At 40.0% G+C, this 15,376-nt stretch overlaps 1 protein-coding gene across 2 annotated transcripts in view; it reads left to right on the top strand.

Moving 5' to 3' along the window:
- Nucleotides 1-15,376, top strand: part of RPTOR (regulatory associated protein of MTOR complex 1) — a 459,589-nt gene that overhangs the window by 253,689 nt on the left and 190,524 nt on the right. For both annotated transcript variants that reach the window (XM_020813521.3, XM_020813530.3), the window contains exon 9: nucleotides 508-652. In XM_020813521.3, the coding sequence (XP_020669180.1) occupies nucleotides 508-652 (145 nt within the window). The remainder of the gene's footprint in view (nucleotides 1-507; nucleotides 653-15,376) is intronic.

The raw sequence follows: 15,376 nt of genomic DNA on the forward strand, positions 1-15,376 counted from the left end.
ATTATTGGCAATATCTGTAACTCAATCATAATAGAAGAGAGCAGAAGTATGGTGCCTAAGAGCTAATGAGGGGAAATAGGAAGAAGTAAGATCCCAGAAATAAAAAAATGGGGGAAATATTTTCAAAAGGCAAAATAAAAGTTCATCAAACTTAATTCTTAGATCATATAAAGTGCCTGCAGGTTAATGTGTTTTGATCTATGTTTTTCCGTACTTGTGACAAGGAATCTCTGCTTTCTGAGAACTGTATATATTTTGGGTGTTAAGCATAGAATGGTATGATTTTAGGATTTTGCATGGAGGGTGACAGAATTATTGTATATTATTGAATCGGATGGTTCTAAATTATTGTGTTAAGAACTAAATATGTATTGGCAGACTTAGCTGTTGCTTCCTGAATTCTTGTCAGAAAACATGCTGATGTCCTGTTTGATGGTTTTTATCACTTTCTTTCTTGTTACGGATGTCATCTGTCTTTATGAGGGTTTTTGCATGGCTTTTTTGCAGATCTTTTCCAAAAGCTGTTCAGGCAAGATCTGCTGGTGGCAAGCCTCTTTCGAAACTTCTTATTGGCAGAAAGGATAATGAGATCTTACAACTGCACACCAGTGAGCAGTCCTCGTCTACCTCCAACTTATATGCATGCCATGTGGTAAGTTGATTCCAGAGGATAACCTCATGCACAGATGCCTGGCACAAATTTCAGAATCTGTTATCCCATATTGCTGTCACCTCTGACTTATGGTGACGCTTTTCTGAGCTTCCTAGGTGGAAGGTGCTCAAACGTAGTTTACCATTCTTCTGGGGGGCGCCCAGGGACTGGGCAGCTTGCTCAAGGCTTTTATGGGATGCAGTGGGGAACTGAACTCTCAGCCCATGGCTCTGCAGCCAGATACCTAACTCACTGACCTATTCAGCCAGCTTAAAGCACTTTAAAATCATCCCCTCTCTAAACACAGAGCAGTGCAATACTATGACTCTTTCCTCGGGAAAAGTTCCATTATTTTCAGTTGAGTTTACTCCCAGATAAGTGTGTATAGGTTTGCAACCTTCGTGAGGTAGGCAATTTTGCAACATATGAGAGGCAAGAGTACTTGAGAAATTGGTAGAACATATTTTGAGAAACAGATTAGGCATTTACTGTATTTTTTGCACCATAAGACTCACTTTTTTCCCACAAAACAGGGGTGTGGAAAGTCTGTGCGTCTTATGGAGCTAAGAAAACAGATTATATTTTCCTGTTTTCTTCTCCTAAAAAATTGGTGCGTCTTATGGAAAGGTGCGTCTTATGGAGCGAAAAATACGGTAACTTGTTTCCATTGCTGCCCCTCTGAGGTGGTGATGGAATGTACTTTGAGCCATGTGCAAAAGTCTTTGACCTTGCTCTAGGCAACCTTTGCTCATCTTTTCTATCACGGGAGTATCAGAGGGATAATATGAATGCCAAGTCTTGGTTCCTGGCATCCTTCACGTAAGAGCTCCAGCACTGGTAGCAGCTGCCCATTAATAAAGGGAGAGATGCTTTTTAAACCATTCCAGAAATGGAGCTCATTGTATGGTCTGGCTCTGAAATGTACCTAAAATGACCTTAAATGCAAGGCAGACTGAAGCTGAGTTGTCCATGGCATTTTTCTTCCTGTCATTCTGTTTCTTTTTAATGATAATGATAAATGTGCTTGTAAATGGCATAGTTATTACCAACAATTCCTTAAATTAATTTCTGATTAGTGAACCCTTGGTGAATGAAAGCTGCAGTCATGAGGAGGGGTAACTCAGCAATTCTCCTTGTGATTCTGAGACCTCTCTAATTAGACCACAGCAATACACTGCTTTGGAAAGCTGTAACCTACCAAGGTTCATGGTGCATGATGTCAGAGCTCTGTAATATGCTAAAGATTTACTGAGATAATAGATGAAATAACCCAAGAGCACTTAATCTCCTTGGATTTCCATAAAGACTTTTGATAGGATCTCTCTAATTTTGTTGTTAGATGGATGACAAAATTAGCTCAGTGCAAGCCATGCGATGAAAGTGGAAGTATAGAATACAAGATGCATAGCTTAATGAAAAATTGGTTTGTGAGATAATATTATGGGTATCCTTCATCTGATGATTTGCAGACATTGAGTAATAAAGTGGATCTTAACTGAAAACAGAGTTATTTTGATGACAAAAATGGAGAGTTAAAAGATTTAAATTACATTGCAGATAAGAGGGTGTTCAATCAACTTAATATGAATGGCTGTGTTCCTCTTCTTAGCCATGGAGTGCATGTATGCCCAAAGTAATGTGATAAGTGTTTCTGCATGGAATTGAACAATATTTCCAGTATGGATAGGGTCTCTTGTCTTTTTCACCGCATCCAAGCTAGAGACTAGACTTCAGTGCCATCCCTGGTGAGATAGTAGCAGATTCCGGAACCCAATAGCAGCTTGTGATCACTGTCTCCTAACTAAAGAGAAATATGTAGAGAATATGATGCAGGCCAGGAAGAGCTTTCAGTCTGAAAGCCTGAAGGACTAGAGGAGCAAAAGCCAGAGCAACAACATAGTTTCACAGTGATGAGTAAGAATTATGGTTTGCCAGTGTGAAATATGGCTATGATAAAAAACAAAAACATCTCAAAAGTCCATTTTCCAGCACTAGGTTAATTTTGTTTCAGTCAGTTTCTGTGATTAATATGATTGGTAGCTTTAATTATTTAGATGTCTTTCCAACCTTATTCTAAGAGCTTTGGACAGGTGGTTATGCTTTATCTAATATGCAATGTAATAAATTAAAGAACAGACAATTTTTGCTGTAAGTCAGCTGAAGCAAAGAGATTCTAACTTTACCCTGTATTCTAAACCACATAATTAGAAGCCACAGATCCTGGATTAATAATCCTGGAGTCCATTTGTTCTTTTCTGTCCATGAACAGAAAGCCTAACTTGGATTTAATTCTTCTATGTAGCTTCCCATTATGTTTAAATCTAGAACTACGACTAAGTGTTTCCACCAGGATCAAAAGTCAGTTTCAAACAAGTTGACTTTCAAGTCCTGCCTTGTTTGAGAACCTTTACCTTTCATTGAGTTCCCAGTTCAGATGTTACAAGATGTTACATTTAAGCAGTGAATCTTAGTTAATTTTCATGCTTGTCTGAAGAGAAGAACAAGTAGGCATTGTGTGTGAAGCAGACCATTATTTTAACTCTCTGGACGGATGTTAGATCTGAAGTTGTCTACTGGGGAAATGCGGAGGGGGGCGGCAGGAAAAAAATTCCTGTCTGCCATCTCCTTTTTGATTCCCACTGCAGGGTAACCTAAAGCATGGTTTTAATCCCCTGCTAAATAACAAGTGCAACCAAAAGAAAACCATGTTTGTTGAGTATTGAGAAGTGAAATAATGCTCTCTGTTCTACCATGTAAATTGATAATTTTCTCAGGCTTTGTATCTGCTTTTCTTGTGAATTTGATGCCTCTTTTTTCTGTAACTTTTGCTTTCATATATAAAATTCTTTAAACATAGGGATGTGCTTTGTGGGGAGGGCTTACTGGTGCACATCTTCTTGACTGCAGTCTTTTCTTATTCCATCCTCTAGATGAAGATAAGGAATTTACGGCCTCAGAGTTGTATCTATTCTGTTATGACATGTTCTTACCTCTCCTGTGATGCCACTATATGGCAACTCAATTCCATATGAGGCATGAGATAGGATACATTTTTGGTAGGCCAGCTGCTGTTTTCTGTACATCCCATGCATTACCCTATGCCTTCTCTAGATGATTATTTACTTTTCTTTTTACAATTGCAATGCTTTGTAGGTTTCAAGGCTCCCTTTATAAGATTCGTAGGTTCGTAGAGCATACACCAGACATAGACCTCTGTGCAAAATCCTTCCTTCTGTTTGTGTCTGTCAACATGTTTTCTAGGTTGAATAGCATACTTTTGTTCTGATTGCCTGGTTTGTTATGAATATACATTTTCACACTATTACAAGAAAGTGCATTTAGGAGCCATGTAAGTTATATGTTCCACAGGGGTCGACTATTTCCCCAATGCTGTTTAACATCTATATGAGGCCGCTGGGTGGGGTCATCAGGGGATGTGGAGCATCGTGTCATCAATATGCTGATGACATCCAGCACTACATCTCCTTTTCACCAACTGCAGGTGATGCCGTCCTGTCCCTCCAGCGCTGCCTGGAGGCCGTACCGAAATGGATGCAGGAGAATGGGCTAAGGCTGAACCCGGACAAGACGGAAGTTCTGAGGGTGGGTGGCTCTGTGGATGGTGTTTTGGGAAACTCCCTCATGTTTGAGGGGGTGGCCCTGGCTGCGAAGAGTGGGGTCCGCAGCCTGGGAATACACCTGGACCCAATGCTCACCATGGAAATGCAGGTGGCGTCGGTAGTCCGCTCCGCCTTTTTCCACCTTTGGCGGATTGCCCGGCTGCGACCTTACCTAGACACAGGGGCGCTCACTACCTTAGTACATGTGCTCGTAATCTCTAGATTAGACTACTGTAACGCGCTCTACGTGGGGCTCCCTTTGAAGCTAATGCGGAAACTTCAGGTGGTGCAGAATGCGGCGGCCAGACTCCTCACTGGAGTAAGAAAATACCAGCATATCTCTCCTACTCTGGCCATGCTGCACTGGCTGCCCATCCGTTTCCGCATTGACTTCAAAGTGTTAATGCTTACATATAAGGCCCTAAACGGTTTAGGACCTCGATACTTGGCGGAACGCCTGCTTCCACCTAGATCTTCTCGGATCACCCGCATGAGCCAGGAGGTGAGGCTGAGGAGCCTAATGACAAGGGAGGCCCAGAAAGAAAGGACACGAAACCGGGCCTTCTCAGCGGTGGCTCCTCGCCTCTGGAACAATCTCCCTCCTGAGATCCGCGCGGCCCCCACTTCGTACACTTTTAAAAGTCAATTAAAAACATGGCTATACATTCCGGCCTTCCCTTCAGTTAATATCTGACTTTTCTGTTTATTCTCTCCTTATGTATTTTCTATTCTATTGTTGTATTCTGTTTATTACAATATGATTTATGTAATTGTTTGTGTGTTTTGTATTATTTCACTGTTTTTACTATATTGGAAGCCACCTAGAGTGGTCTTTTAGACCATATGGGCGGGGTATAAATCAAATAAATAAATAAATAAATAAAAATAAAAATATACTCTTGAGAAACAAAGAAACAAAATGCAGCATTACCCCTTAACTAATGCTGAGGAAATATGACTAGAGTTTAGCTCTTAAAATAATTGTTAGGATTTTTTGTCTATTTCACATGCCAAGACCAACAGAGCAGCACATGTTTTGAAAACAAGATCCTGCACTTGAGGTCCATGAATAAAGCCATTAACAGATATTTTCCTGGCATTATTTACTATTGATTTATTTAAAGGTTTTATATGTAGCCTTTCTCCTAAAGCATACAGGGCAGCTAACAGTAGTAAAAGGAACAAAGTTAAAAGCCAAATAATAAATTGTTACAAAATTTAAAAAACAATAAACTGATATATTAAAATAAATAAAAATAATATTAAAAGCTCAAGTAAAACAACAAAATTAAGTAATCCCTTTAAAAAATCACCTCTGTCAATCAGTCATTTAAAGGACAGCTCGCGTGAAAAGGAATGTCTTTATTTGCTTGCAGTAGAACAGCAAAGATGGGGCCATCCTGGCCTCCTGTGGGAGGTTGTTCCAGAGTCTGGAAGCAGCGACAGAGAAGGCCCTCTACCATGTCCCCACCAAATGCATTTGTGAGGGTGATAGGACTGAGAGAAAGGCCTTTCCTGATGATGTTAATACCCAGGTAGGCTTACAAAGGGAGCACCTTGCGCAGCAATGGAACTATCCAGTAATTATCCAATACCTTGGAATCCAAGGAGAGTTTTTTCAGCAATGGTCTTATTATTGCTTCTTTAAGCAAACTGGGATCCTTCTCAGTCCTTCTCTGACATGTTTTGTAAGCCAGAAAAGGCAAGAGTCCAGCAGACATGTGGCAGTCTTCAGCTCTCCAAGGGTCCTGCCTGTATCATCAGGCTGCAAAAACTGACATTTAGCCATTAGTACAGTATAGGTAGGTTAGTTACATCCACAGGACCTGTTTGAACTACAACATCCATGTCAGAGCAGATCCAAGTGATTTTGCCTTCAAAGTGCCATGCAGATTCTTCACAGCAAACTGCAGTCTCGTCCTGTGGGCCAGCATATAATAGGCCCTTGATCACTTGAAAGAGCTCTGACAGATGACTCTGTGCAGATGTAATGGTGGCAGGGAAGAATGATTTCTTTGCCACTGCCACTGAATAGGTCTTCCAGTGGACCCTAGCCCATGTTCAATTGTATTCACTCTGAGTTTTCCACCATCATTGCTGTAGTCTCCATCCCACCTGTTTCGTCATCACCACCAGCTCCCCAGTAAACTAGGGGGCCAGTTTGACTCTACTTCTCAGGAGGGAACTCTTACAAACGATTGTGGCAACAGCCCTGTCCATTTCCCAGATATGCTTTTCCCTCCTTTTATTCGGACAACACCTCTCCTCGGTCTCTGTCTTTTCTATAGATAACATGCTGGTTCAGATATAATGATAAGTTTGTTCCAAAGGAACCACAGATGTTTGTGGAGCTATAGCAGTGTACACTGTTGGGACAGTTTTTATTCATGCCCATGCTAAAAAATGAAAACAATCAAGGTAAACATAGAATACAATTTAAGAACACCTAGTCCTGCATCTCTGGTGCTCTTCTACAAATGGTCATGGTGACATGGGCATTTGAAGCCACATAAATTTAAATAGACATTTTTAAGGGGCTTATTTCCCCTGATGGGAAATAAGCAAATGCTGGGCAATGGGTAAAATATTACAGCTACTTCACAAAGCATGCTAAGATTCCGTCACTGCAAAATCTGCATTAGCAATGTTCTTCCTTGCCAGTAGACCCCAGTAAGTTGATTGACTTGATGGCTTTATCAGTTTGTTGATTTGTCCTATCATTTTTCTTTCAGGGTTTTCTAGAGGCAAATGTATCCTCTCCTATCCCTAACCCATTTTGAAAACATTTTGATTAATTTAACTTGACTTCAGAATCTTTACCAAATCCCCTGATATGAATCAGCATGCTTCTATGATCATCAGCCCTCTGTGCTAAGACTGCTATGTCATCTGCATGCGTAATCATTTTTACATACTCTTTCATGGTAAGCTTTCCAATATGATGTTGGTTTCCTACTCAAACTCCTTTGTTTTAAACTGAAACTTCAAAAGTATGCAAAAAAGTAGAGGCCTTTAATCATGTCTGCTTAGTTATAACACAGCACTGGGCTCAGAAAACTGAGGAGACAGGCTTATCCGACCTCAAGAAAGGGCACTATTTTAGTATTATTCATCAATAGTATTCTTTTATTATTTGTTTTAGAGTTCGGGCAGTATGGTGAACTGCAGTTAATCCAAAGCTTTTGATCTCCTCATGACCATATATGTGGAAGAGCAGGGAGTGGGAAATCCTTTCATTCATTACAAAGTTGTATTTCTGAGTTTTTATACATAAACCCATATTCTGAACTTACTTGTTGGTACTAGAAAATGTGTCTTACTACACAAATGATACATGTTGATTCACCTGTATAGCACATGATCCATATGATTTCCCTAAATTGCACAGGACTTCTAGAGATACTGCAGATTGCAGTATTCTATTGTTAGGCGAGTACAATTCTTTTTGCAGGTAATTTCCTATGTGAAATGAAATTGCTGTGCTAACAGCAGGATCCTCTGAACACTGGATGCCTTTGAGTAACCTAGTGCACTTTCAGTGCTGTACCACAGCTTGGTTGTTGTGTATGTCATCATATTTTGGAAGAGGTAGCTGTATTAGTTACTGCTTACAGTTGGTCTTTAAGGTATCACAACCCCCTCACACATCCCTTTTCACACTTGCCTTGTTTTCTATTTTCTGTCTTTTGTTTACAAAACCAGACTTCAAAAGAACTGAATACCAAACAAAGATAAGAAATTATTGCATGTATGAAATGTAACGATTCACCACTGTATCTGAAAGCTGGGCATGAAAGTTTTACCATGCCCAGAAACCCCCAGGAAAAAAAAACCCTGCAATTTCCCCATTTCCACACACCTCCATAACCAAAGCCATTGCCGGTCAGACCCCAATCCCAAACATGGCAAAGAGAAAAAAAAAACATTTAAAACACACAAATCCCAAAAATCCCCAGAAACCCCCAGGAAAAAAAACCCTGCAATTTTCCCATTTCCACCCCCCCCATAACCAAAGCCATTGCCAGTCAGACCTCAATCCCAAACATGGCAAAGAGAAAAAAAGACATTTAAAACACACAAATCCCAAAGAAATGCCCAGAAACCCCCAGGAAAAAAAAAACCCTGCAATTTTCCCATTTCCAACTCCCCCATAACCAAAGCCATTGCCAGTCAGACCCCAATCCCAAACATGGCAAAGAAAAAAAACATTTTAAACAAACAAATCCCTAACCCTAACCCTTGCAAAAAAAATCTAACTTTAGCAATAAAAAACCCACCACCCACCCAGGATAAGAAATGCAAGCTTACCTTTTGTAGCTCTACAGCACGGCATGCACTCCCAAAACACAGTCCAAAGCGACAAAGCCAGCCTTGGAGGTGCACATGGGAGAGTGAACCCAGGATGCATGGGCAAGGGGTTTTATACCTTCCCCGCACAGGCACAATGCATCCTGGGTACAGGCAGTTAGCTTTTGAAGGAAAACAACAGATTAGCATTGCAAAGAAGCCACTTTCCCCGCTCTTTTTGCAAACATCGCTAAGCGAAACGGGGACCATAAAATGCATCGTTATGCGAATCATGGTCCCAAAATCACTAAGCGAGTTTCCCCCATAGGAGACATCGCTATACGATGCATTGAATTTTCAAAAAACCCCATCGCTATGCGAATTCATCATTGTACGAAGCAATCGTTAAGCGAGGCGCCACTGTATTTTACTTCATTTGTCTGAAGAAATGGATTTGTCCATGAAAGCTCACATTAAAATATAAACAGTTAGTGTTCAAGGTGCCACAAGGTGTTTGTTGTTGTCGTCGTCTTCTTCTTCTTCTTCTTCTTCTTCTTCTTCTTCTTCTTCTTCTTCTTCTTCTTCTTCTTCTTCTTCTTCTTCTTCCTACTACTACTACTACTACTACTACTACTACTACTACTACTACTACTACTACTACTACGGGGTTTGTACCCTATTTTGGGAAGCTGTAGCCATTTTTTTCAGCATTAGCATTTCCCCTTCCCCTTTACCTAGCTACAAGCTAGAGGGGTTTGCTTTTCTCTCCCAATCTTGTTCAAGAAAGGGTAGCCAGTCAGTCAGAGTCCTGCTCCCCCCAGCTCTATATTGAAATATATGTTTCCCCTTTTGGCTGTACAAAGAAATACTTGGGCAAGGGAAGAAAAGGATGCCATGTTCCTTTAGCCTACAAAGTAAAAATAGCAAAGCTTTAAGAATGCAAACATTCCCTGTTTAGGGTGAAATAAGCATGCAGGGGGAAATCCTGGTCTGGAAGGAGGAAACTTATTTGGAACTCCATGGCTATAAATGAAATTTCTCCACTCTATTACCTGTGTTTTAGACCTAAGTATTTTCCATAAGCATTGTACTTTCAACTGAGGAGCAACACATATCTATTAATTACTTATGAAACTCTTAGAAAAATGGTACATAATTGTCTAATGGAAATTCCAAACTCATTGAATCTGTTTCAGAAGTTGTGCTCTTTTCATTCATAGGTCTTGTATTAGAAATTTGAGCTGATACTGATTTATGGATATATACTTTGAGCAAGTACGTTTGATATAGCAGTGTAACTGAGTGATGTAGTTGACAATGTAGTTGAAAAAAATATTTAAAATAGGACAGAGTACAGATTGGTGCTTCAGAATTTGTTCTGTGCAGATGTAACTTAAGCCTGCTGCCTTTCCACTTTTCATAAGTTGAATGGTCTTGTAAGGTCACTGGTCTTCAGTTACTTGTTTCTTTCAAGTTTAAGTTCTCATTTCCTATGATGATGTTTGGATCTGCCATTAAAGAGGAGTTGATGGGCTGTTGAATTTGCTGAAATGTTTTTATGGTTAGGACCCTCAATTGCATCATTGTTAAGCTCCTTAAATAACAGGCCTTTAACTATTTTTGACATGTTTAGTTCTTCCATAAGTTTTATCCAGTTGTCTCTTTCAGTTTCTGAATATGAAGAAATTAATTGCTCCTCACCTAAAATACTTGCTTCACTCAAAATATTTTGTTCAGATTGTGAGAAACAGTTACAGTGGAGCCCCACTTGACGATGATAATTCGTTCCCTGAAATTGCCATTAAGAGAAATCATCGTCAAGCGAAAAAAACACCCATTGGAATGCATTGAAAACTGGTCAATGCATTCCAATGGGGAAATACCTCATCATCCAGTGAAGATTGCCCATAGAGAACCGCCGATCAGCTCTTTAGAATCATTGTCTTCCTAAGCAGGGGTCTGGAAAGCAGCCATTTTGGGAAGGGAGGGAGGCCATTTTGCGGAACCAGAAAAATCATCGTTTAGCAAACAAACAGTTCGCAAAGCAGGCTCCTAATCAACGTAATGCAGATTTCCCCCATTGGAACCATTGTTTTGCGATCGCAATAGTGATTGCAAAAATGTCATCATCAAGCGATTTCGATGTCATGCGGGGTAAGCATCTAGCAGGGCACCACTGTATTTGGAATATTATTTCTGATGTTAGATCTTGGAAGTACAGTGGACCCTCGACTTACAGATGGCTCGACTTACAGACTTTTCGAGTTACAGACTTCTCTGGCTGCAAAATTTAGATTCAACTTGCAGCCAGAGAATCGACTTTCAGACCAGAAAAAAACCAAAATGGAATAAAAATAGAATAAAAACTACTGGTTATGGGATTAATCGGTTTTCAGTGCATTGTAGGTCAATGGAGATTTGACTTACAGACTTTTCGACTTGCAGCCACCATTCCAATACGGATTAATTCCTTAAGTAGAGGGTCCACTGTACTGTAGTTGGTTTTTCATCCTTGACATATGCACAGTTGGGATTATTTTTTCACTCCTTTTGCGAACTGGTCATAGGCCTCTGGGTCTGGACAGGTATTTGATATAATTCCATCCAAGGTTGTGCTGAGCTTCTGCCAATCAATTGTTTCAAAATTACATATTCTATGGAATGATACTGTGAATAGTCAGACCCGTCATGAGCAGGCATATTATGGGCCACTGCTTCATCTTGTAATTGGTACTTCATGCATTTGGCTATACAGTGGTGCCTCGCTTGACGACGATAATCTGATCCATTGAAATCGCTGTTAAGCAAAATCATCGTGAAGTGAATTTTAAAAACCCATTGAAATGCATTGAAAACCGTTCAATGCATTCCAATGGGCTAAATACCTGCTCGTTTTGCGAAGATTCTCCATAGGGCGGCCATTTTCCAGTGCCTGTAAAGCGAGGAATCCATCCTAAAGCATAGCGGGGAACCATTTTGCACAGCGGTCTGCCATTTTAGAGCCACCAATCAGCTGTTTTAAAATCATCGTCTAGCGAAAAATTAGTTCCCGAAGCAGGGAACCGATCATTGTGAAGCGAAATTTTCCTCATCGTTAAGTGGTTTTGTAGTTTAACAAGGTAATCGTTAAGCGAGGTATCACTGTACAGTATATAAGCTCACTAGGAAATACCAAGTCCAAGTTATAAATATCAAATCCCTGTGGCCACACTGAAGGCCCTATCATTTCCCACTATTAAAAGATGGAGGAGCTTTGATATCGTGAATTTAGGCCAGTTGGATGGTTTCCAACCATTTTAGCACCACTTCTTTGTTGTTATTGTCAGGTGCATACAGTATCTCCAAATACTACTGTGGCTATTAAAAACTCAATATCAAATTTATTTTTCATTTATGAAATTTTTAAAGGAAATGTTCACATTATGTGGTTAATAAACAGAGGGTACTGTCCAATTGCTCAGCTCCAGCGTTATTACTGGTATATCATCCTGTTCTGTAACAGCACAAGCAATATTTAGAGGTCAGTAACTAATAGCATTTCTGTACTGTCTGTGAGATCTCTTAACTGCAAGTCTCATGCTGGGTATTTTCGGACAATGCTGGTGGCATTTCTTGAATGCAATCTATATCACTATCATGTGTCTGGCAAAGCTGATGCAGTAGCTCTTCTTTAGGAGTTGACAAACCTTCTGATTTAATATATAGCAGGTAACTGTCAAAGTAATATAGTCACTTATCCAGTGGCACTTCCATAGTGGAAAGATCAGCTCACAGGGTGCGGTCAGTCATTGCCTAGAGGATGCCAGAATGTGTTCACAATCATCATATTCTTTGGGGAGGCTCATTCTGTAGTTGCAAAAATAGAAAGGAAGCAAACCTGGATGAACAGGTAAAATATTTTGGCACAATAACAAAAAGAGTTTCCTTAATTTCATTAATAATTGTCTTAACTCTCTTTGAAGAAAGAAATTAAGAAAGTCACAAGTGGTTGCCACCTTGAAACTTGGTAGAGAGCCCATTGGTCCAACAAAATTCAGACCAGTCTCACTGCTTTGTTACCTTTACAAAATCCTGGAAATAATTATTCTTAACCATTTAAATGGAAGTAATGGAACCACTCCTCATCCCACAACAGACTGGCTTTTGACCTAGGAAGAGCCAGACAACACAAATCCTGCATGCAATGCAACATATTGAGGATGGCTTTGAAATTAGGAAAGTTGCTGTTTTAGCTTTTACTGACTCCTTAGCCACCTATAGTTCATTATCTATTTCTAATGCAAGAATTCTATAATCTAACCAAGGATTGTGAAGTAACTAAACTAAAGCAACTTTTTTTTTCAAGCACTCTCTGGACGGTTTACAATTTAATTATGCAGGCTACACCTTGCCCCCCCCCCCAGCAAGCTGGGTACTCATTTTACCGACCTCGGAAGGATAGAAGGCTGAGTCAGCCTTGAGCTGGCTACCTGGGATTTGAACCCCAGGTCGTGAGCACAGTTTTAGCTGCATTACAGCGGTTTAACCACTGCGCCATGAGGCATGCTTTACAGCATGAAGAAATTTCAGGTTCTTAGAGGAGTTTCAGGATATACACCTGTTCTTTGCCAAGTCTCCATCTACAGCAATGACTATTAAAGCACAGAGAAGGGGATGAGTGGAGCTTTCTAATATCCCTGGCAACTGTATAGTATTAAAGAACTGTTAGCTTTTTAAGAAGCACCCTTTACAGAGCTTAATGAACAGAGAGACTTCTGTCCCCTAACAGTTTGTGGTTTTCATGGAACTTAGAAAGCTCCACCCATACACTTCTCCATGCTTTAGTGGCCATTGTGCAAAGAAAGCCTTGCTGGGGGAATTCCTGTTGAATTTTGGTAGCAGTAGTGAAAATATCCCAGTGCCAACTGGCTCCTATTTTGTTTAACTACACCAATAATGAACCATTTCCTGAAGGCACCTAAAGCTTTAATTATGATGATAGTCTTTCATTTGCTGTTCAGCTGGACAGTTTTCAGATGGTAGAATATCTCTTAACATATGCTTGGTGCATATTTGGATTGTACCCTGACCTATAAGAAACACTGCCAAAAACCAAAGAAAAAGGTCCGTGTGACAAACGATATTCTTAAAAAGCTATTGTGAAGCAGTTGCTGCACACAGCCACCAACACTGAGAACTACAACTTTGGCTCTGTGCTACTCAGCAGGAGAATATGCCAGCCTGAGTGTACTATAGTTCAGTCCATGCAAGTCAGCATTCAATGAAAGCTATAAAATTGTTACTGGATGCCTGAATCCAACCCCTATTGATAAAATCACCTAGCTAGTAGACATTGAGGACAGTGACATACGGAGAGATGTAGCAGCTAATAGTGAAAAACTGTAAGCATCTACATTAAATATGTATCCACTCTTCAACTAACATGCCACCCTTTCCAAAATAAAAATCAAGGAAATGCTTTTTCAGAACATTTGTGAAGCTTGAAGGAATTGCAGACTGTAATGTGGAGAAATGAACTACCCACCTCATAAAATGGATGAAATCCTAGGAACCATGTTTACATAATTTCTTGAAGATAAATGGGAAATTCAATGCAGAATTTGTTATGGTTGACTTTGCATTATGGGCTCATCTGTGTTATCAACACATGACTTTTACATTTACTGTCAAATTGAGCCATGCATAGAGAATAAATTGAAGCTGCTCTGTTGAATCACTTTTACCCTTTACAATTAAATCTATAAAGAATAGAATCTGAAACCTGTTCAGTGTCCAGTTATTGCTGAGAGACTGTCAGATGCTCTTAAGCTTTTCATTTCTTCACAGATTATTTTAAAATGAGATTGACTGTGATTGGTGGTAGCAGTGTTTGTTTAGGTGTATAATAGAAATGGAACATTTTATTCAATACTTATTTCCATGCTATAAAATGAAGTTCACATATTGATTTTCCAGATGCTAAATTGACCAAAACATATACAGCGGTGCCTCGCTTGATGATGTTAATTCATTTCAGCAAAATCGCTGTAGAGCGAAAACATCGTCAAATGAAATTGTTTAAAAAACCATTCAATGCGTTCCAATGGGCTGAATACCTGCTCGTCCAGCAAAGATCCACCATACGGCGGACATTTTCGGTGCCTGTAAAGGAAGGAATCCATCCTAGAAAACAGCGGGGGGCCATTTTCTTCAGCCGGTGGCCATTTTGAAACCTGACAATCAGCTGTTTGCTGATCATCGTAAAGCGAAAATCGGTTCCCGAAGCAGGGAACCGATCATCGTTAAACGAAAAAACCCATTTAAACCATTGTTTTGAAATCACAAAAGCGATCACAAAAACTTAATCGTATACCAATTTCCTTGTTAAGTGAGGCAATAGTTAAGCGAGGTACGACTGTAATTACTTGCATGAGTGGAGGTACGACTGTAATTACTTGCATGAGTGGAAGCTTTATTCATGCACAGGAAGTTGGTCTTCCTTGCTAAATCCTCCTGTACCACATTGAACACAGTTTCTGAGGGGCCCATACATATACAGGGTTACTTTCCGGGTATGTTTGAAGGGCTGTAGTTGAGGATTAGCAGCTGCTTACCTTTTACACAGGTGAAGAATGCTTCTGTTAACATACATAGGGTTTCCATGCTGGAAAATATTTTGGAATATGCTCACATATTGTCCTAGCCTTGCTGTTAATGTCCTTTCGAAGTGGAAGGCCTGGGTGATGTTCTCTTGATTGGCATTTGTAGTGCCTTTGGGTGTTCCTTTATAGATGCCTATTTTTATAAGTCGGTGTTTCCCAACCAAGGGGTCATGATC

Source organism: Pogona vitticeps, chromosome 2 (assembly GCF_051106095.1).
Source record: "Pogona vitticeps strain Pit_001003342236 chromosome 2, PviZW2.1, whole genome shotgun sequence".
In the NCBI taxonomy this organism is placed as follows: domain Eukaryota; kingdom Metazoa; phylum Chordata; class Lepidosauria; order Squamata; family Agamidae; genus Pogona; species Pogona vitticeps.